The 23548-nt window shown below is 39.8% G+C and overlaps 1 protein-coding gene across 1 annotated transcript in view; it reads right to left on the bottom strand.

The window, feature by feature from the left end:
* Positions 1 to 23548, bottom strand: part of LOC122794924 (probable ATP-dependent RNA helicase DDX60) — a 3096781-nt gene that overhangs the window by 1711175 nt on the left and 1362058 nt on the right. The window contains exons 16-17 of the mRNA XM_044063517.1: positions 11999 to 12157; positions 11737 to 11886 (exon numbers count right to left, since the gene is read on the bottom strand). Coding sequence (XP_043919452.1) covers positions 11737 to 11886; positions 11999 to 12157 — 309 coding nt within the window. The remainder of the gene's footprint in view (positions 1 to 11736; positions 11887 to 11998; positions 12158 to 23548) is intronic.

Genomic DNA, 23548 nt, shown 5'->3' with positions numbered 1-23548 from the left:
TCTGGAATTTTTATCTTTATAACTCTGCTGAAAATATGTTACCCTAGTGAACAGTGCTGTAAATAAATATGAATAAATACAGTTTCATCCAACCTGCTGACGTTCAGCATTATGGATAAATGGCTCACCTTCAAAAGAAAGCAGAGCAAGCCCAGATACCATCCATTTGACAAAAAATTTAATTTAATGAACTTACAAATGTCACATCAAGAGGCTTAAAGCTTAACATGCAAACATAGTACATGCTGTCTAACCTACATGAGGTCTTTTTTTTCAAAGAACAACTCTCTAGATTAACTGCATACCACATGATGACTGTAGCTATTTACACTGGTCCTAAAGCTGTATACAAAATGCCTGTATTAGAAAGAGAGGTGGATGACATTTACTGAAAAGACATCTCAATGAAATTCCTGACTGATCGAAGCTTCTCCTTTCTCCAATGTTGTGATCCTGGTGTGGTTATAGTTCAGAAATGGGGGTTTGGAGGGTGGATTTCAGGGTCACATACCCCTGCAAAAAGACTTACATCAGGATCACAACAACACTAGGAGAAAGTGGGGAGTCTAATCTGGTCTGGGCTTTCACTGATGCAGTTTGGGCTCCTGTCACTAAACTGAACATGATAAACATGCACACATGCACACACACACACACACACACACACACACATACACACACACACATACACACACACACACACACACACACACACACACACACACACACACACACACACACACACACACACACACACACACACACGTGTTCATTTAACTAATGAAATGTCATGAGTAATTACATCTAATCAATTTTTTGCATATTCCTTTTTTGCATATTTGCATATTCAAAATACATTTTTAATAATGAAACTGTTCAATTCGTAGAATAATTTTTAACTTTGGAATAGTCTAGTGTCACCCCATCCCCATGTGCAAAAATGAGAAAAAGAGGTTGTGGATGGATGAGTGTGTGGAATAGTCAATATATGTGTCTGATTGCTTCAAATGTCTTTCATATCTAGAGAATATAACGTCTTTCATATCTAGAGAATATAACTTGAGTTTACACTAAACATCGGGTCTTACGTTTAGACTATTCTTGTTGCACTACAGCATTATTTGGGGGTGTCACTTCAGGAGTGTCTTTCTACCACTTGTGCCTATCAGTTTTCTCACAAAAGGACTGGTTTTGACACATCTGATAAACTTTCTGTAATTTCAACTAAGGCATATTTGTCTTACACAGATGTCTCTGGTTTCCTCTATATGGCTTTTCATCTTCTTTATGAACTACACGAGATCATGGTTTGGCTTTTACAGCTATTTCAACTTCTAGATGTGGACTTTCCCATGGCATCTGGATTTTTACTTTGACTCCAACTTTTGACCTTCATAAGTACATACATACATACATACATACAAACATTTCAAGCATGGGAAACTATGTCCTTCCCGCCTGCCAATGCACCAAATAGTCATTACTGTATTGTGTTCTCAGAAATATCTGAAATAGTACTTATTTTAATATAATTTGGTAGCCTATTCCAGGTAGTTTTCTGTACATTCTCTCATAGGAGTATTTTGGTCTGTGCTGACTATTTTAACTTTACCTTGATTTTTGAGCATGCAATGCAAATGAACTAGGCACTCTGTTAGTCTTTTTTTTAAACAAGAAACACATTATATTATCACATATGACATAGGCAATAATACATTTCTATAAATGGAAACAAATCATATTGACGTCATTTTAGTTGCAAACATTATACATTACTTATAATATCTCCAGTCATTGTCAGACATTACATATTTCATTTAAATCCTGCCTTTTAAACCTCATTCGTCATCTGCATGTATTGTTCCCACAATTCCCATTTTATTTCCACGTAATTTGCTCCTACCCTTTTCTAAATATCCCAATTCCAGTTGTTTTATCTCTGTTACTATATTCACTGCTTCTAGTAAAGCTGGTTTAGACTTTGATTTGCATTTTCTAGTAACTGCTTTTTTGGCAGCCACCATAATTAGACTCAGGAAGGCCTTACTATGTCTAGGTAATATTGGTTTTGTAACATAGCGCAAAAAAACTCATTTCCTTTATTACACCAATCTGCTCACCCAGTATCTCTGACAGAGCAGTCAACTCACTACACACCCAGAAAATATGTTCCCAATTACCTCTTTTTCTCCACCACACCTCCAACATTTGTTGTCTACCTGAGGAAATATTCTTTGGAGTCTACTTGGGGTATAAAAATGCATATGTAAAGACTTCTAAGCAAAGATCCTAAATCTTCTAGACTTTTTGTATATTTGGGAGACATATACATCCAACCATCCATAACCCTTTTTTCCCATTTTTGCACATGGGATCAAGGCACCACTTCAACAGTGGCAATCATCTAAAGCCAAGATTTACACTGCCCATTGGCTAGCCCTGCCACAGCAATTCATCCTCACCACACATTCACATGCACACTCAAACCTATGGCCAGTTTAGAGTGTCCAATCCACCTACTGCATGTCTTTAGAATGTGGGAGGAAACAGGAGCACCTGCAAGAAACCCATGTGAACACAGGGAGAACATGCAGACTCCACACAAAAGCCACCTCAGCCAAGAATCGAACATGGGGTGGGGTGCCTTTTGTGTGGTGTCTGCATGTTCTACCTGTACTCACATGGGTATCCCCCCATTGTTTCTTTGTGAATTGCTTATTCAAGCTCTCTTACTAATACTTTCTAACCTCCATTGATTTTTATAGTTATTATGCAATATTTTGTATGCTTTACTAATTATTCCTTTTTAACAGCAGCTTCTGTTCTAGATTCTACTAACAATTCTACCAGTGATGGTCTCTGACTTAGGATTGCCCTATTTCTTTCTCTTTGCCTATACTCTGATATCAATCATTGATAGGGAAGGCAGACTCTAGCCTGCAGTCCAAATAAATTCTTGGTCTCTTCCTATTCTATTACCTTTCCCTCTCTAATTACTTGCTCCCAACACCTTGGTTCTTTTGCCAGTTTTCTCCAATAAATTCCAGTCCTCCTTACCTACTGTCTGAATGCCTAGATGCAGTCACCCCTATAGACAGAATCTCCTTTCTCCATTCCCATGTTGGCTTAGTTCTGTTAGCCTTATGCCCATCAACAAACAAACTGGTGAGTGACTAAGTTCTTGCAACAGAGTATTACTACATTTTAAAATTGCAAGATTTTTTCATATCTGTTACAATGTTGTCTTCTTTTTTTCTATGCCTACTTATTAACTGTACTGTTTTTTTCTACTGTACGACTTACTATGAATGTGAGCAATCATGCTACATCCCCAAAAGTATTTCACTTTGTCAGTGCATAATCCATTTAAATACAATGTTTTCCTTTTCTACTGCTGCATTTAGTCTTACTGTCTTTGAATATTTGTCCTTGGAGTTCCACTAAAAATACAGCTTCACAACTGGACAATTTCTGAATAAAAATGTAAATGTATAAATATAATGGTAATAAGATGAAAATCCTTAAAGCTTTTTCTATGTCTCCTTCTTAGGAGTCCTTCCTGGTTCTCAAGCATGCAGATATCCATCTAGTCACCAAAATGTGGTTCCAATATTGTGAAAAGACTCTGTCTTAGCCTGGGTTTAGCATCTCAGACTTGTTCAGGCCTTTCCATGAAAGCAGGGCTATATCTCTAACTATCTGAAACCCCATCACCTCATGACAACTCCAACGTGATGATGACCTTTAAATCCAAGATATCATAGTGTAAGTAACAAAATCAAATTATCACATCACTGCAAGCTATAGAGCTCCCCCCAAGCTCCCCACTATCAATGAAACCTACCAAAACCACCCTAAGACCTTAGGCATCAAGCACAATCATCATAGGTTAATTCAAGCTACCCATGTATAAAACTATAAACTTCAATTCCCTGGATTATATAGTATCTTCCCCCACTAGGGATACAGATCTCCATCAACTCATCCTCATCTTGAAAAACCCAACAAAACCTGTTACAGTTAGGAATCATTCTAAAGCAAACTACATCCTACTTACCAACACTTTGTCAAAATTCAGTGCCCCACCTAACCCCGAGTTCACAACAAACTATGCAGATTTGTTCACAGAAGCACTGTACAAACATGTAAAGGGCTGCATAGAAACTGCTATACCTACCAGACACAAGCCCAAAACAAACCCCAAAAACAAACCACATTGGTGGACTCCTAATCTTAACAACGTATTTAACAAATGGAAAAAAGATGGCCAAAATCAGAAACAGCAACTCTCATAATTTCAAGAGTTCACTAATTAAGCTAAACAGGAAACTATGTGGACTAATTAAATCAAATACATCCAATTACAAGGCCAAGATATCCTCTCAGGCTTAAAACAATCACAAGGCCTTCTACAGCTATGTCTGAAAGGTAACATGCAATACTGTGCAAAACTGGTAGTCAATGGTACCACCTTCACTGAGCAGAGTGCCATAGCGAATCTTTTATCCAACAAACTCAGTTCAAACTTCAGATCCTACTACCCCCCTGCCACTCCCGTGAGATTCTTACCAGCATAACCTCTTTATCAGCAGGGAACAGGTCATAGTGGTGCTCAGTAAGGCCAAAATACAGCCTCAGTGGGGACGGCCAATATCCTAGGTCATCTCCTAAATAACCTGAAACATGACCTATCAGTACCACTTGAGTCATTTTTCAAATATAGCCTCAAAACAGACTACGTACCCAACAAAGTCTAGAAGATTGAGGATCTTTGCTTGGAAGTGTTTACATTGGTATTTTTATACCCCAAGTATACTCCAAAGAATTTTTCCTCAGGTAGACAGCAAATGTTGGAGGTGTGATGGAGAAGAAAGAGGTAACCAGGAACATATTTTCTGGGAATGTAATGAGTTGTCAGATTTCATTGATTCCATGAACACCGCTCTGTTAGAGATACTGGGTGAGCAAATTGGATTAACTAAAGAAATTATTTTTTTGAATTTTGATGCAGAATTGGAATTGCCCAGACATAGTAAGGCCTTGCTGAGTCTAATTATGATGGCTACCAAAAAAAAAAACATTTACTAGAAAATGGAAATCAAAGTCTAAACCAACTTTACTAGAAATAGAAATATATTGTAACAGAGATAAAACAACTGGAATTGGGATCTTCAGAAAAGGATTGGAGAAAACTACATAGGAAATATGGGAATTGTGGGATCAATACATGCAGAGGAGGAATAAGGTTTAATAGAGGACATGATTTGAATGAGCTATGCAATGTATGACTGCCAATGACTGACATTGGCTGGATATATTATAAGTGATGTACAATGTTTGCAGCTACAGTTGTTTCAGCATGGTTTGTATAGTATAATGTTTGTAAGTGAAGTTGTGTCGGTATGGTTTATTTTCATTTATATGTCATAAGTGATAATTTAATAAAGATGTTTCTTGTTTAAAAAAAAAAAACAAGCTACTTATCAATCAAATGGAGAATGGCAAAGGTCATCTTTCACAACAGTTGACTATTAACTGACCATAGAAACAAAAGACCCATTAGTCTGACTAGTCTAATATGCAAAGCCATGGAACAATTTAAAATGGAAATGACCAATAAAGGCAATGACAACCTACAGACACTGAACCCACCCCGGTTTGGTTTTGTCAAGGGAATGTCATGCCTACATAACCTGGAGACTTCACTGAGAAGTTAACTAAGGCAATGGATGAAGGGAAAATGGTACATACCATCTACCGAGAAAAAATGGAAAATGTTAGGAAACAACCCAACACCCTAATAATGGGCGAATTCAACTACCCCACCATTAACAGGGAAAACTACTCATGTACCAACTCTTGTGCTCAACGTTTTCTGGAATTCATAAATTTCAATGCCTTGGATCAGCTTATCCACACCCCCACCAGGGGCAGCAATATCCTAGACCTAGTTATTACCAACATGGGCAACCGATGCTCCACACCAGAGGTCAATTCCTCATTGGTCAGATCCGACCACAAACTAATAACCCTAGACATCCACATCCCTCCCCCACCGCCCATTAGGGAAACCACAGTAAAATATTTCTCCAAAGCCAACTTCACGCTTCTTAAGACAGAAGTGGCAAACTTCACGACACCCATGCTGATGGACAACAGAGGTATGACTGCTGCATCCTACACAAATGCACTTTATAAGCACTTACACAAGTGCATGGATCGTGCAATCCCTAACAGAACCAAGATGCTATCCTCCAAAAAGGAAGCCAATCTGGTGGGCCCCTGCCATAAACAAACTCTACAACAGAAGAAAGAAACTGTTGCAAAAAAGAGTAAAAGCCCATGATTGGAGAAACTCCCTGGTCAGCCTCAGTAAGAAGCTGAGATCCCTCATAAAATCCTCCAAAGCTAGTTACGAAAAAAAATCGCCACTGACTCTAAAGACAACCACAAAGCATTCTATAGCCACACGCTCCAGGGACCTAAACCTTGTCATCACAATAAACAAAACATGCTGGAGGGATAGGTTCCTGACCCAGAGACTCCCCAGACTCTGGAATAGATTGCCCATACATGTCAAGCAGAGTGCCTCTTTGGTCCTCTTCAAAAGGAACCTTGACGAATGGATGGAAGAAAGGAAATTTACCCCGGGGATCACGTCAGTCACCCTGCTAGACAGGGGTCAAGGGAAGTAAATAGTGTGGGAAGAAATAGCCAGGGAATTCTTATGGCTAGGCTTGTATAGGCCCTAGGGCTGATAGCCTAGTACCAACCTATGAACCTATGTCAAGAACAGCACAATGGCATTAAATATACAGAACCAACTGATATTGCCAACATCCTGGTAGATATATTCAGTGCTAACTTTACCCCCCTGTCATCCTCTAAAGGGCCCATCTCTATACCAGAATAATGCAAAGTTCCCGTAATCACGGCTGCACAGGTAAAAAACACACTATCCAAAGCCAAGAACACAGCATCCATGGGACCTGACAACATCCCAGGCTGTGTTGTACATGAACTACAGAACGAACTGGCACCCCACCTAAGTACCATGTTCAATCATAGCCTCACCTCAGGCTATGTGCCCACTGAATGGCGCACGGCGACAGTTATCCCACATCACAAATGGAGAGCCATCATGGACCCCAGAAACTACCGCACCATTAGCGTAATGAGCCTGGTCTGCAAGGGTATGGAACTTATAAACAATGACATTGGTAATCTTTCAACTCAGGACCCTACCCAGTACGGGTTTGTAAAAGGCAGATCATGTCTCCTAAACCTGATAGACTTCTTTGAAGTAGTCACCAAAGCCGTAGATGAGGGTAAGGTGGTTCACACAGCCTATCTAGATCTCGCCAAGGCTTTCAACACCATCCCCCACACTGGAATTATAGATAAACTCACTAAACTAGGTATAAATCCCTATGTCACAAGATGGGTTGCCAACTGGCTCACTGACAGAACCTACACTGTGAAAGTAGCAGACTCCAAATCCAACTTCAGACCAGTGACAAGTGGAGTACCATAGGGTTCAGTCCTGGGTCCTCTCCTGTTTGGTATCTACTTCTCTGAAGTACAGGCTAACACAGAAGGTCTTTGGCTAACGAAGTTTGCAGATGACTGCAAACTAGGAGCCATAATCAAAACTCCAAAAGATGTGGACATCCTACAAAAGGGCCTCACTGAGACAGATGCCTGGTGTCAAAGCCATGGCTTCAAGCTCAATGCCAAAAGTGCATTGTCATCCCTTTTGGTAAAATCTCTGTACCCATGAACTACCACATAGGCGGTAGTCTACTTAACACCGAAAGTGTGATAGGAGACCTTGGGACACAGGTGGACAGTAGTCTCTCCTTTGATAATCACATCGCCACAGTAGTCAGGAAATCCTTCTACGTGGCACACCTTATCACAAAAGGTTTCTCATCCAGGAAAAAAGGGGTCATTGTTACCCTCTACTCGTCACTCATTAGACCCATTATAGAGTACAATGCCCCTTTTGGTATGTGCCTCACAAGACATCTACAACAACTGGAAAGGCTATAGAAATACCTCACAAAGAAGATTACCGGCCTCAAACAGATGCCCTACGCAGACAGTCTCAAAAAACTGCAGCTTTACTCGGTCACATATCATCTATTCAGAGGTGATCTCTGCCTAACATACAAAGCTATGTCAAACCCAGAGCTTTTAGACATGCTCCATTTAAAGAAATTCCAATCCCTATGAGCTACATGCTCTAGGGACCTAAACCTTGTCACCACAATAAACAGAACATGCTGGAGGGATAGATTCCTGCCCCAGAGACTTCCCATACTCTAGAACAAACTACCTATCTATATCAACAAAGATCCTCATTAGCACTCTTCAAGAAAAATCTTGATGATTGGATGGGAGATAGGAAATTCACTCCGGGGATCACGTCTGTGGCTCTGCTTGACAGTGGCACAGGAAAATAATTTTCTTGGGTGGCGAAAGCCAGAGTACCTTTTGGCTAGGCTTATATAGGCCTTAGGGCCAATAGCCTAGTACCTACCTATGAACCTATGAACTTAGATCTGGCTAATGTATTCAGTGCAATACCTCACTCAAGTATTGTGGAAAAACCCACAGAACTAGGCATAAATGCATACATAACTCACTGCTAGCTCACAGAATGGACCCCAGAAGTCAGGATTGGTGAGACCACCTCCACCAAGAGGCAGGTGACTGGGTCACCTCCTGTTTAGCATCTACTTCTTGGAAATCAAGGCTAATGTTAAGGGTCTCTGGCTCACCAAGTTCTCAGATGACTGCAAATTGGGAGTTATCATATATTCCCTCAATGACAGAAACATCCTACAAACAAGCCTAACACAGACAAATGACAGAAGCCAAAGCCATAGATTAAAACTTAATGCAAAGAAGAGCATTAGAGTGCCTTGTGGAAAAACATCCAACCAAGCAATTGATAAGACACCTGTAAGAGATGACCCAGTGGTTAGAGATTTGGGAATATATGTAGGCAATAATCTTGCCTTTAACAAACACGTAGCCAAGGTAGTTAGAAATATCATTCGGCCATGATGTCCAGGTCCAAGAAAGTTATAGTACCCTCTGCTCACCCCTTGTCAGACCCATCATTAAGTACAATGCCCCCTTTAGCAAGTACCTGATTAGGCATATGAAACAGCTGGAATAGCCACAGATGTTCCTCAGCAAGAAATTCCAGGGTATTAACACATTGTCCTATACACAATACCTGGTCTCTATATTCAGTCTCCTACAAGTTGTTGAGAGGTGATTTGTGCTTAGGATGCAAGTCATTCTTATATATAGCCCAAACAGAATGAACAGCACCAGAAACACTAGATCCAGAGATTTAAACTTTGCTTGCAACACAAATAGAATACATTAGTGAGACAGACATGTGTCTCAAAGGATCCCCATGCTCTGTGATAGGTTTCCCATCCATGTGAAGCAGAGTCCATCCCTAACCCTATTCAAATGGAACCTTGACTATTGGATGGGAAATTGTAAATTCATCCTTGAGCTGTCTCTTATAGACAGAGGTTAACGATAAACATTCCCTAACTGACATACCCCCCATATAACTTTTTAACAAGTCCCTAACTAACATACTCCTCCTAACTGAATACCCCTCCAATTAAGACAAACGTCTTTAAAGGATATGCAGTTGGGTTGGGTTGTGCAGCTAGGCTTATAAAGGCCCTGGTGGTAGTTAGCCTAGTGTATAAATCTATGAATCTATGAACAATATTACTGCTATTTGCTCTACTCAGGTAACACCACCCAGGCCATCATATTTTCCAGGACAACCCATCCCAAATCTACAGCCAATGCCACTAAGTTTCAGGGCTTCCTCTAACACAAATCTCCTGCCCTCTCAGAGGACATTAGGAAATTTAAAAGCTCACCTTCCTTCGGAAATATGATCAACAAACAGACTTCTACTCCCACCTGAACTCTTGCACAGATGCACGCTATCTCCCTTGAACCATAAGAAGGGTAATAATAGAAAACCTGGTAAAACTGCAATACAAATTCATAACAGAGATGGAGTTTAAGAAAACGCTCCCACATGAGTTTTGAATTATTCTAGCAGACAAGCAGGATTTCTTTCCAAGAAATAATTATTTCAAAATTCAAAAGAACAACATACTTAAATATAGCTTGCACTGCAAAATGCCATGGGAAGTGTACACACTTCAATAAACAATTTGCACAGTTTCAGCTTTAAGCTAAATTGAGTAATAACCAAAGATGTTCTCATTACAAGCTAGACAAGGCATTTTTTTAATTCCTCTTGTAAGGTAAACAGCTAAACTGTGAAGCAGGAGGTACTCCATACGTAATTCCATGTGAATAGTAACTGACTGCATTAGGCTTTTAGTTTCGCATATTTTCAAATGCCATATTGTATTCATGTTTTCTATACAATTCTTTGGCTGCTTAATTCACTGTAAAGCAAAGATGTGTACAGACTGTTGAAATGCATAAACAAGTGCAGCACAAATGAGCATGAAAGATACTTAAATCTGAATTTGTCTGGCACAACTTTATTAAATTATCACTTAAGATATAGTCAAACATACATTAATATAAAATAAAACAAGCAATATTAACATGTTTCTACTTACATAATTACAACTCATATGTGTTATTTTTTTATATCATTAATTACTGTCTTCCCATAATCCCCACACCTCACCCAGAGCACTATTCTGCATGTAATTTTCCCACAATTTCCATTTATTTCTATGTAATTTGTTCCTTCCCTTTTCTAATTATCCCACTTCCAGTTCTTTTATCTCTGTTACAATGTTCAGTACAGTTGGTTTAGACTTTGATTTCCACTTTTTAGTAATTGCTTTTTTTGGTGGCCAACAGAATTAAATTCAACAAGGCCTTACTATGTTTAGGCAATTCAGATCCTGTTTCCCAGCTCCAAAAGGATCATTTCCTTAGTTACACCTATTTACTCTCACAATATTTTTGACAGAGTACTCTGTAGGGAATTTTTAAAATCTGCCAACTGATTAGACTTCCAAAACATTTGTTTCCAGTTACCTCTTTCTTCTCTGTTACACCTGCAACATTTGCCCTCTACCTATGGAAAAATACTTTGGAGTCTTCTTGGGCTAAAAAATACTTACGCAAACTCTTCCAAGCAAAAATCCTAAACTTTCCAGACTTTTTGCATACTTGGGAGTCATATGTATGCCCTCCCACAGTTACATTAGGCAAACATTTACTCTTGGGTATAATGCCCATTTGCAGCATTGTTCTTTAAGAACACCTAGTCATAAAGTTATTGAACTTTATTTATGTGTTTATTTATTTTATTTTATTTTAACATTTGTTTACCAGGAAAGTCCTACTTGTAATGAGCCAATGGAGGGAGGACATGCAAACTCTGCACAGAAGGCACCCCAGCCGAGAATCGAAATGGAGAACCTCTTGCTGTGAGGAGACAACACAAACCGCTGCACCACTGCACCATCCAATGGTGATTGTAGTTTACAACTGGTCACTTCTTAAACAGTGCTATATAATATAGACGATGTACTACTGTGATTAAGGCACTGAACTAAAACCCTAAAATACCTTTGAATCTCACCATTTTGAAAAATGCCATTAGATCAGAACCTCCGGATTCTATGAGCTTCCCTGTTTACTAAAAAGAAAAAAAGATGCATGTGCAGAAAGAACATATTCTAAACACTTTACCTTTGTTGGAGCAACATAAACCACAACTCCATAATCACTTTCTCTTAGGACTTTCTCCATGCAGTAATATGATGCATATGTTTTCCCAGATGAAGTCGGAGCAACTATAATGGCAGATTCATTGTTGTCTACAATGTCCAGAAGTTCTCTCTGTGAAGCCATGATATTGTATTAATACACATCTAAGTAACTACATAAACAATAAGAAAACATTTAAAGTTATGATGATTTAATTTGACAAGTGCTATTTATTTACAATTACCTGCCAAGTATCCGGTATAAAGTGCTGAATTCTGGGGTCTGGATCTTTTCTCTCCTCTCTTTTAAGGTAATGGCCCATGTACTGCAACTGAAAACGAGCAGATCCAATTCCAACTGTGTATTTTGAGCAAGTAACTGTTTTAGTGTTACTTCCTTGCTTCTACAAATATGAAATGAATAGAATGAACTAATGTAAGCTACAAATGTGCTTCATGCATCTGGTACTTGATTAGCTTGTGCAATATTGTCTGGAAATTTCTACAAGGTAGTATTTACCATTATAAATATAGATTCATAGATTGTTACTGGGCCAATGGACCTGTGTGTGTGTGTGGGGGGGGGGGGGCATTTCTAAGCCTAGCCAAGTTTTCCTGAAAGAATAATGACGTCTTATATCCAAACTAGGACATTAAGAGCTAGGCATTTATAAACTACCTCTGTCCATAAGAGTCATGGGCATCAGTCCCGGTGTAAATTTCCTATTCCCCATCCATTGGTTTAGCTTGCACTGGGTAATACACAAACTCAGCTTCACATGAATGGGAAGCCTGTTCCATAGAAGAGGCAGTCTATGGGATACATATCTGTCTCTCTAGCATGTTCTGTTTATGTCACAGACAAAATTCAGGTCCCCAGAACTTGTATTTTTGGTACTCCTTGACTTATGAATAGAAGATTCAACTGTGTGGGGTTTGCAGTTGCCTTGTAAGTCAGTCATAGATTACCCCTCAGCAATCTATAGGAGACTAAGTAGAGGGAAAGGTCTTTGAAGCATCCGCATAAGGCGGGTTTGTTACACCTTGTATTCTTTTTGTAAGGAACTTCTGAGGTCGCGCTAGTTTCTGCATATGCTTGGTCAGGTACCTACCAAAGGGACCACAGTACACTTTCACTGGTCTTACAAGGGCGGAGTACAGTGGGATAATGACTTCTTTGGACCTAGATGCCATGCCCTTACTTATAAGTTGTGCAACATAAAAAGGATTTCCTCACCACCATATACAAAGCTTGAAAATGTAGGTCAGCCATATAAATAAATATTCACATATGCACTACATACCCCATATTATTTAGGAATATTGAGTTATTTTGTAATTTATGTTCCTATTTATCACAGTCTAGAAGATTGTACAATAAATAATGCAACTACTGCTTGCTTGAATGTGCAGAAGCATCTGCAAAATCCGGTCTGTCAGTCACCAGTAGTGATATTAATAACAGGAACTTAACTCAAGTTCTACAGGACACCTCATTTCATCAAACAAAAACACCATTCTTGATGTGATACCCTCAAGGCTAAGAAGATAGTAACAACTAACTTACTTCAATATAAACCTCTCAGATAATTTCTGACATCACATGATGCAAAACTTGCATTATGGCATTTTCAGATTACAGTAACAAAGTGTTGTAATGTTAGCTCAAGTGATCGATAAATAAATGCATAAGGACAAAATATACAATGCTGATGTGCTTTTGTCAAAAAGTTACTGCATTATATACCCTGGCTCCCATGTATGGTACCTTAAAGTTTTTGTCAATTCCATTAACATTTCTGCTACTACTTACTTATAATGGGTCAGACTGAAGAACATTTTAAGCTGTATAAGGGACACTTTGCCATTCATAACATTAAAGACTGAGTAGTACAGTTCCACTGTACTGTAGAAATTAGCATATTGGAGAATCACTCACGGCCCATTCTAAGACTTCACATAACTGCATCCCAGTGAAGCATAAATACAGTAGCAAATTCTGTAATAAACTTAAACAGTCAAGAAGTTATCACATGTAAACATTGTAAACAACAAAAAAACAAAAAGAAAAGAACATAACAAAGCCTTCAAACTTTACCCAACCCAGTGCAACAAGGATAAGGTCAAATCCATCCAAAAAAAAAAAACATAATAAAATAATCAACAAAATCAAAGCTTAATTTGAGATAAAACTTACTATCAAGCTGAGTGACTATAGCAAGGCCTTCTACAACCACATCTGGAAAAATGAAGGGGGAGAAATAAGAATGTGGCTTGCAAAAACAAAATAGAAATACCTTAAGAAAAACAAGTGATACAACAAACACACTAGTATACTGATTTGGAGCTAAGTCCACAAAGGACAACCCTACTGATTCCTCTTTCATACAATGTATTTCCTCTCAAACATACATCTGAAATGGTCACCTCTGGCTTCAGTGAAGTCAGAAACATCAGTTCCATGGGAACAGATGCTGTACCGGGAAGCTTAATTTGTGCGATCAAAAATACCCTACTATACCACTTATCGGCATTCCTACTATCACATTATAACTGGCTATGTCTCCAGTATCTGGAGTTAGGCTACAGTGCTCCTAATTCACAGGGGATGCCCTTCCTCACTCACCTATAATTACAGACTGATCAGCCTCACAAGCATATCCTGCAAGGTGTCAGGCAGATGAAACCATTTATCTATGGCCTAACTCAGTATGGCCTTGTCAAAGTTCCTTCTTACATGCTCAACCTTATAACTATTTCTCAGTATGTGACTGCATCTTTGATGAAGGTTTATCTTCCTACAGCTAGCACTGTGGCATAGAGGGATAAAGCCTGGATTATGCACATGGCAACTCATGTTTGATTAGAGACTTTGCAGTCTTTGGCACTGGCAAGGGGAGAATGGGTGTGCCCATCGGGAGGGGGGGGGGTAAGTATTCAGGTGCAATTCATGGCTAATCTCCAGTCATGGCCAGGGATTCTCAAAGGGTACTTTCCTCAGGGAGACAGGGTATTGCTGAGTCACTACAGAGGAGGGAATAATATCTCAAGATGCCTACAGCATGTCAATTCCTGGAAAGTACCACTTTGTCAGATGACGGAACACAGGGTATAATAATAAAATACAAAAAAGTCCTCTTTTGCAACAATATGATGCTATTCTGGGGTGCCTCAACCTCTTCATTGGCCTTAAATACATGTCAGATAAAGTCTGAGGGAGATTTGTTGGATTTTTTATAACCATTAAACAAAGAGAGGTCCCCGAGTGTAGTTGACAGTCAGCTATAAGGAGGGCTCAAAAAAAAAAAAAGTTTTATCTGCCCAAGCAGCTTACCATGATCTGGCTAAAGCATTTGACACTATACCCCATGACAGAATTATGCATATTTTTAGGGATCTAAATGTAAATGAATCCATAACAACTTAGTCTCACAACCACTTATATGGTCAAACATGACAAGTACAAAAGGGAGAACTCCCCTCCTCACCAACCCTTCAGTGGAGTCCCTCAAAGTTGTATCAGGGGTCACCATTTCCCTTTAAACATCACTTTTCTTTTTGATACCTCAACAAAAGTCTGAAGCGTGTGCAGTTATAGACTGAACAAGTACTGTAGGGCAGAGTGGGAAACTTGGGTTCAATGACATTTGGTCTGCTCAAGAGAGTAGTTCCTTCATGACAAATGGAATTTGAAAGGAGATAAGGTATTGGTGCTGAGTCCATGCTGACTTGAGAAACCACTGTATTTTCCTCATGTATAATATGGCTGGAGGAATCACAAGGAATGTGGAAGCCACATATCCCTGGATCCAAGGTATTCATTTGCAGTCGTCCTTGATTGTTGGGAAAACTGTAGGAAATGAGAGTAGTAAAATCTTTTCTGGAGGAAGGTTTGCCATCATCACTAAAGTATCTAACAGGCAATCTAGGGATGTATTCTGAGAGAAAAAAGGGCAGCTAGTGTAGTACTTATCTATGAACCTACGAAAGCTTAGATTTCAAACAGAGTTCTGGCAAACAAACGATTCCTGACATTTGTCAAAACTGTCTACAAAAATAAGGCAAATGTATAATTGTAAAAATGCGGATGTCTTACAGTCTGCAAAAAAGCAATTACTGGTGCAAGATACTCTATAAATACTCTTGGAGCCATAGAAAGACCAAACGGTAAAGAAGAGAACTGAAAATGTGCACTAGAAACAAAATCCTTAAAAAGCATCTGAATTGTTTGTGAAATGGAAAGTGGTGGCATGAATGTTTTGGGTATAGAGTTATCAAAAACACAGACAAGAAATCAGAAGCAAAGGAGAATGCAGGGTGAGCATCTTGATCTGTGTAAGGTTTATGTAAAGGTTTATGGCATAAAAATCCAGCACTAGTTTTCAGGCTTTATCTTTTCTGTGGACTATGAACATTTTTGAATAAAACTCTTTTCCAAGAATCTGGAACAAAATATATGACTCATTGAGCTAGCATGAGAGAAATGAGAGAAGGAAAGTGATTATTTGGAGTTTCTGGGTAAGTTTGCAGGGAGTTCCATTATCATTTGTATCTATTCTTCATAATTTCTAGCACCCGAGATTCTGTTGTGATTTGATTCCAAAGAAAAAGAAAAAGATAAATATTTCCAGCAAAGTTTAGAGGATGGCCAGGGTGGGGAAGGGAAGCATTTGACAAGGGAAGATAGTCATTCTCAGACTGCTCTTGCAAGAGCCACCGTTTTCCTTTGAAATGCCCTGACATAGTGTTTTATACTCATGTTTTCTGGGTTTGTTTAAATGACATTCTGTAAAATGGAACAGGACTGGAGGGGCAATTCCTATGATATTTAGGAAATGGAGATTGAAATATGTTTGACTCCTTGGATGAGTTTACCCCACGCATCAAATTTCTTCAACAGCTTTACAGAATTGCCAAAAAGAAAGTTTTTGTCTAATGCAGCATTATGAATTTGCACCTTGAGATCCTCAGGCATATTCTGAGACTTAAACTATACATATCTATGCATAACTGACCCAGTAACTGCTGGTAAGGATACTGCATCCCACAACATCATAACATTTTAAAGAATGTTTAGTAACCAGTATTACAGAAGAAATCATATTGAGTAAGGACAATTTCTATCAGAAGTAAATCTGCCGGAACCTTATTCATCCCAGAAAAGGAGGCTTGCACTACTTTGCCATAAGGGGTTGAAAGTTTGCAGTCCTAAAAGCCAGAGTTCAGGAAAAGTATATTTTTTTCCAAAATCTGTCAAATGCTCTCCTATCCTTATTAGAAGGTACATGATTTCTGGCAGTAAGATGTTTGGATGCAGTATCTTCTGGTGGGGAAACAGCAGATGGATCAGCCTCAGGGTTATGCAATGTTTCTAAAGCCTGTCAGGTTTCTGCAATGCAGGTGGGTGATTCTCAGGCAAAGAACATGCTGCATCAAAGTTATCGTCCGATGCTGGAAGTACCAGTGGACTTGCTAAAGGCAAGGGGATGTCTACCTGCAAAAGTTCATAATACTTATTCTGGGTCACAGAATTACCCATTTCTTCTCACTGGAAGAGACCATCCTTCCAATGGAGTCCACAGGTGAATATGAAGAAATATTTTCTTCAGAATCTGACTCAAAAGAATAAAGGGAAGACAACTGAGAAGTGTAATGTGAACAAATCTCTTCTATTTCAAACTGGGAGTCTCTGTCTGATGAAGATGGAGACCTCTTTCTTTTCTGCATAGGAAAAGCAGTGGTCAACTGCAAGGACTACAATGCCTTAAACAAATCTTTGTCAAAGGAATCACTCTCTTCTTTCAATTATCTAAAATACTAAGTTTTAGAGGATTTTTCAAAGCTGGCATCTGTCTCATATCAGACGTACGGACCTCCATGTGGGAGATCAGTACCTCTTCCCTCACTAGAATTTGAAGGATGCCATCCAGTCCATTGGGGATTGATATACATGGATCTTCTTTCTCAGAGGAAGGCATACATCTGGATTTAGAGGATAACAGCATCCAGAGGACCAGAACCAGATGGGTTAGAAAGAGGAGAAGATGGAAGTTGTGAGGACTCAGAAATGACTACGGTGGAGCCATCCATCAAGAGCCAGGGATAGAGGGTGAAGGAATTAGAAGTTACTACTTACCATAACTTGGCATCTGTGTTGTTCATTTTCATTCTTCCTCAATAATGGGTTATGGATCCTACCCTAAGAACTGATTCAGACGCATTCACATGCCTTAGGATACAAGTCTCAAGCTCCTTCCTCTACCCATAATGCCATATTCCATTCCCAACTCCTCAGATCAAGTTTTCTGTCTTACCACCCACTGTGTAACAGAGACAGAACAGACTTAAGAAAAACTGAGGCTCAAACTTGGAATGTCAGTATTCCAAAATCATCCAAAGATCCTTCTAGGAGTGACAAGTCCAGGGGATGGCTGGAAGAGAAGGTGAGGAAGAATGAAAATGGACAACACAAATGCCAAGTTATGGTAAGTGCATAAATTTTAAATCTGATGTTGTCCTTTTCATTCTTCCTCACTGATGTGTCAAAGTCCCCAGCTATGTAACTCTTGGGAAGCCCTCAAGGAAGGATATGCTGAAGCACTGTCGAACCAATGGAAGCTCTGCTTCTGGAAACAATGCCCAATTTGTAATGTGTAACAAAGGTATGAGTCTTTGCCCAAGTGGCTGCAGTGCAGATATTGTCAGTTGATGCTCTAGAGGAGAAGGCAGATGAAGTAGGCATAGATCTGGTAGAGTGGGTTTTAGGAGAATGGGACACTTCCAAACTTTTTAAGAATAAATCTATGAAATACAGTCAGTGATCCATTTAGCCAGAGTAATTTTGGAGACTGCTTGGCCTAAGCAGTTAGTGGAATGTACACAAACTGCTGGTCAAATTTCATGTACTGTTTTGTTCTGTGAAGACAGAAACATAGCTGTCTATGAACATCAAGAAGGTGCAGCATATATTCTCCCTTATTAGTAAAATTCAGAAAGAAAACTGGCAATTGTATGGACTGATTAATGTTTGACTCCATGGCCACTTTAGGCACAAAAGGAAGGGTTGGTTCATAGAGACACATTATCTTTATGGAAGATAATGTAAGGAAGTTCAGCTGATAAGGCGTGGATTTCAGAAATTTTTTTACTGAAGTGACAGCCACCAAAAGAATTGTTTTCCAAGAAAGAAACTTCATATCACACTTGTTTGCCTGTTCAAAGGATTTCTGAGTCAACTCCTTGGAGAACCACAGTGAGATCACAAGAAAGACAAGGATCCTTGATTAGAGGTCTAAGAAAAAAATTCCCTTCATGAAAGCTGTACATAATCTGGAAGCTAACAGAAAAAGGGATTCCCTTCCAGTATGAAAGTTGGATATGGCTGCTAACTGAAGTTTAACAGTAGAAAAACTAGTCCCTTCCATAAAAAAAGAGATAAATAGAAGGATGGCTGAAGCAGTGGCCGACAAAGGGTCAGTATTCTCTTTGGAAGCCCATATAGAGAATCTTTTCCATTTGCTTCTGTAGACTTGCTTGATGGAGGCCTTCTGGGAAGCCAAGATAATGTCATGAACTGAGGAAGTGAGTCTGGACCATCTTACTATCAACTGAAGTAGAGAAACCATGCAGTTAGCTTGAGGGTGTGGAGGTTGGGATGTTGAATTTCTGATGGATGAGACAGGAAATCCTGATTGGGCTCCAGAATCCATGGAGGATATTTCAGGTGAGAGCATAGGAAGGGGAACCATATCTGTTATGGCTAGAAGGGGGCAATGAGGATGACGGAGCTCTTCAGCCTGCTTGCTTTCTGCAGAAACTTTGGGATCAGTGGCGGGGGGGGGGTAGGCATACAGAAGACATGAGGGCCAATCGTGATTCACAGCATCACTTGGTAACTCCCCAGAGGGGTGATCAGATTGAAGTACTTTCTGCAGTTGTTGTTGAGGGTAGAAGCAAATAGGTCACAGCAAGGCTGGCCCAAGTGGCTGAAAATTATGTTTGCTACTGTATGATTGAGGGACCACTTGTATGGAATTACCATGGATCTACTGAATCTGTCTGTCAGGGCATTGATTTTTCCCTAGTATGTGCATTGCAAATAGAAAGCCATCTGAAGAGATCGCCCATTCCCAGACACTCATGGCCTTTCTGCACAAGGGGTAGGAACGGCTTCCTCCTTGCTTGTTGATGTACCAAACTACTGACATGTTGTTGGTGTGAATCGCAATAGTCCCTAGGTGGAGAATGTCCTGAAAGGCTTACAACATTAGGAGGGCTGCTCTCATCTTTAGAACATTAATATGCAACCCAACTTGGTCTCTGAGGAGGACCATGTGCCTTGGACCATCTTTACCTTGAAATGCCCTCCCCCACCCCAGTTGGGATGTGTCCATGGTCACTGCAGCTACTGGGGGGAGGAACAGAAAAAGGCCTGTCCAAAAACAGGTCATCTGAATGGATCCACCAGCAAATATAGATTTATTTATAGATTTATAGATTAGTACTAAGCTAACTGCCCTTGCGAGCCATTTTAAGCCTAGCCAATTATCCCTTGTGAGACTCAAACCCTGCACCTTGTGTTTGTAAGGCAAACACCTTAACCATTAGGCCACCCTCCCAACGTTTGCAGACTGGAGTAAGTTTGATGGGAACAGATAGAGACTGGTAAAGAATAGACCACTGTATCGCCAAAGTCCACTGGAGGATTCACATGAAGAAACTTGCTAGAGGAACTAGAATTATGGCAGCTGACAATGACTGAAGAGCTTGCAACACTAATTTTGTATGAGGGGATGGAAGCGAGAGTAAGTCCCACACCTGATTTCTCAAGGTTGTGATGTGATGAAGAGGCAATGAAGTCACTTGAGTCATTATACCAATTGAGTTCCTATAAAGTCTATATTCTGAAAAGGAGTCAGCTTTGATTTGGCAAGATTTATCAAAATGCCTAAGGAGATGGGGACCTGAAGCAAGTAATCCCTGGCTTGTAGAAGTTGATGTCTGGTTGGGGCAGTGACGACCCAATCATCTAGAAAGAGAAATACCTGAAATCATTTGAGTCTGAGATGAGCTGCCATGACTGCCATGCATTTGGTAAACACCTGGGTGGATGTGATGAGTCCAAAGGGCAGTGCTCTGAACTGGTAATGACTGGCCCCCTGCCAAAAGAGCACGTATCTCTTGAAGCTCCTGTCTATTTTGATGTGATAGTATGCATCCTTTCCATGATTTTCCATGGCAAAAATCATGGAAAAATTCATTCATAAACAGCTTTTAAGCTACCTACTAGAAAACAGCTTACTAGCCACCTACCAACATGGCTTCAGACCATTTCATAGCGCCACCTCTGCTCTCTTATGCTTTACCGACTGCATTCATAAAAATCGAAATAATGACACTCTATCCTCAGCCCTCTTTATTGATCTGTCAAAAGCCTTTGCCATGGCTAACCACTACCTCCTCATAAACATACTTAAAACCTGTCATTGGATGCACTTGCTATACAGTGGTTCTAATCCTACTTAAATAACAGGCAACAGGCTGTACTGTGGGAAAATAACTTGTCTTCCCACCTCTCAGTTGCCCTTGGTGTCCCTCAATGCTGCATATTGGGTCCTCTCCTCTTCTCTATCTTTACAAATAACCTATATTCTGTAATACCTCAAGCTACTGGTATCCAATATGCAGACGATTCCACACTAACATGTTCAGCCACTTCTCCATCAGAACTTCAGTCCCTAACCCAAAATCTCTTTAGCACAGTAGAGAATTGGCTTCGACACCGATGTCTAATCTTGAACCCAAAAAAAACAAAAATGCTACTATTCTCTCCCACCCATAGGGCCACCCCACTGAACTTTACTTTAACATCTAGCAATGGAACTAACATATCTCCTGATCCTACCACAAAACTACTTGGGGTACTAATTGATAATAACCTCACCTTTGAGCCTCATATTAACAACACTATAAAAACAGTAAACAAAAAATTAGGTTCCCTCTACAGGCTCAAACCCTTTCTGACTCCATTAGCCAGAACCGCTATTGCCCGTACCCACTTAATCTCAACCCTACTATATGCCTCCCCTATCTATACTAAACTATGTAAAAGCAATCTGAACAAGCTGGTTATCTCCTACAACAATATTGCCAGATTTGCAACTGGGTCAGCCTATAGAACCCATCATTGTAAAAATCTTAATCAACTAGGATGGTTAGAGTTGTCAAATCTAATACTATTGAACCAACTAGTAGTTGCCCATAAGATCCTGTATCAACCAACAAATACACCAATACTCACTAACCTTATCACCCCCTATAATAATCTCAAGACCCTATGCTCATCAAACAAAGTGCTGGTACAAACAGCTAAAACCAACAATTTGGCTGGAGACTCATTGTTCAATAATACAGTGGGTAAAACCTGGAACACTCTCCCTAATCACCTAACCTCCCTATCCTCAGTTACCCTATTTAAAAGCAAACTGAAACCCTACCTTAAATCACATTGGTTATGCCCCTGTGTTAACCCAGACTAACTACTTAACTTGTCCCTAGACTACTCTTCATACCTGTATAAGCTAGTTACTTTTCTATTAACAATAACATGTGTGTGACTTTACAGTTTAAGTGTCATTGTACATATTTTGTATGAATATCCATAGCTGTTATGTACTAGGATATTTTTTCTTATTAATAAGCTAAATGCAATGAAATGTAATGATTGCCAAAACTTTGTAATGTACCTGTGTTTTTTGTAAATATTACTCTGTTTGTGGAGCTTTTCTCCCCGGGCCTCTACTGAAAATGGACATATATCCAGTTGGACCAGCCCGGTCAACAAACGTAAAATAAAATAAAAAGTAAAATAAACCTGGAGATCTATAGAGCACATCCAATCGTCCAAGTGCAGAAGAGGCAGAATGGTCTGAAGCATAACTATTTGGAACTTTGACTTCTTTACATACTGATTCAGATTGCTTACATCCAAAATTGGTCTTAGGTCCCCTGTTTCCTTTGGCATCAAAAAGAAGCAGGAGTAAGTTCTGAATCATATATGTTCAGGTGAAACTTCCTGGATTAATCTTTTTTGTAGCAGCTTTTACACCTTTTGAGTGGTGTACTCCTTCTGACTGGGTGGAATTTCTGGGAGTTTCTTCCTTGTGACAGGTGGTGGAAGGGAAAAGGGAATGTATTAACCTCTGGATATTATGGTTAGCATCCATGCATTGTTGGTAAGATTTGTCCACGTGTCTAGGTGGAGGGCAACATGACCCCCGACTGCCTCCAGAGATGGACAGTCAGGTAGTGCTTCAGGAGCACTGATAGGGCCTACAAGAGAAGAAGTCCCTGAAGCCCTAATTCTGCAGACCCCCTTTGCCTCTGGGGCAACATCTACCATTGAAACTTCCTCCTCTACCTCTGGAGGAAGTGTTCCTGCGCAGGTCTTAAAAACTTCCCCGAGATTTACAAAACTACATTTTCTTACCACCTCTCTGGTTTCTAGAGATCTTCAATTGAGAGGTAGAAAACTTGATTCCAATGGTAGACAGAATCTCTCCTTCCTGCTCACTGCAGGTAAGCATATCTTTCACTGATGGCCTGAACAAAGAGGCGCCATCAAGGGGGGTATTAACAAAAGATGTCTTAAAGGGTTCTGCAAAGTCACACAGCCTCATTCAGGCATGTCTCCTAACTAGTATGCCTGAACTGGCTATTCGTGAGGTGCCCTCCGCTGTATGGGAGGTCAGCCTCATTGATGAATTGACAATAAACGAAAGAGCAGCCAGTTGAGG

Source organism: Protopterus annectens, chromosome 2.part1, assembly GCF_019279795.1.
Source record: "Protopterus annectens isolate FY-2018-M chromosome 2.part1, PAN1.0, whole genome shotgun sequence".
NCBI classification, from domain to species: domain Eukaryota; kingdom Metazoa; phylum Chordata; order Ceratodontiformes; family Protopteridae; genus Protopterus; species Protopterus annectens.
The sequence above is the reverse complement of the archived record's forward strand: the minus strand, read 5'-3'. Positions and strand labels throughout refer to the sequence as shown.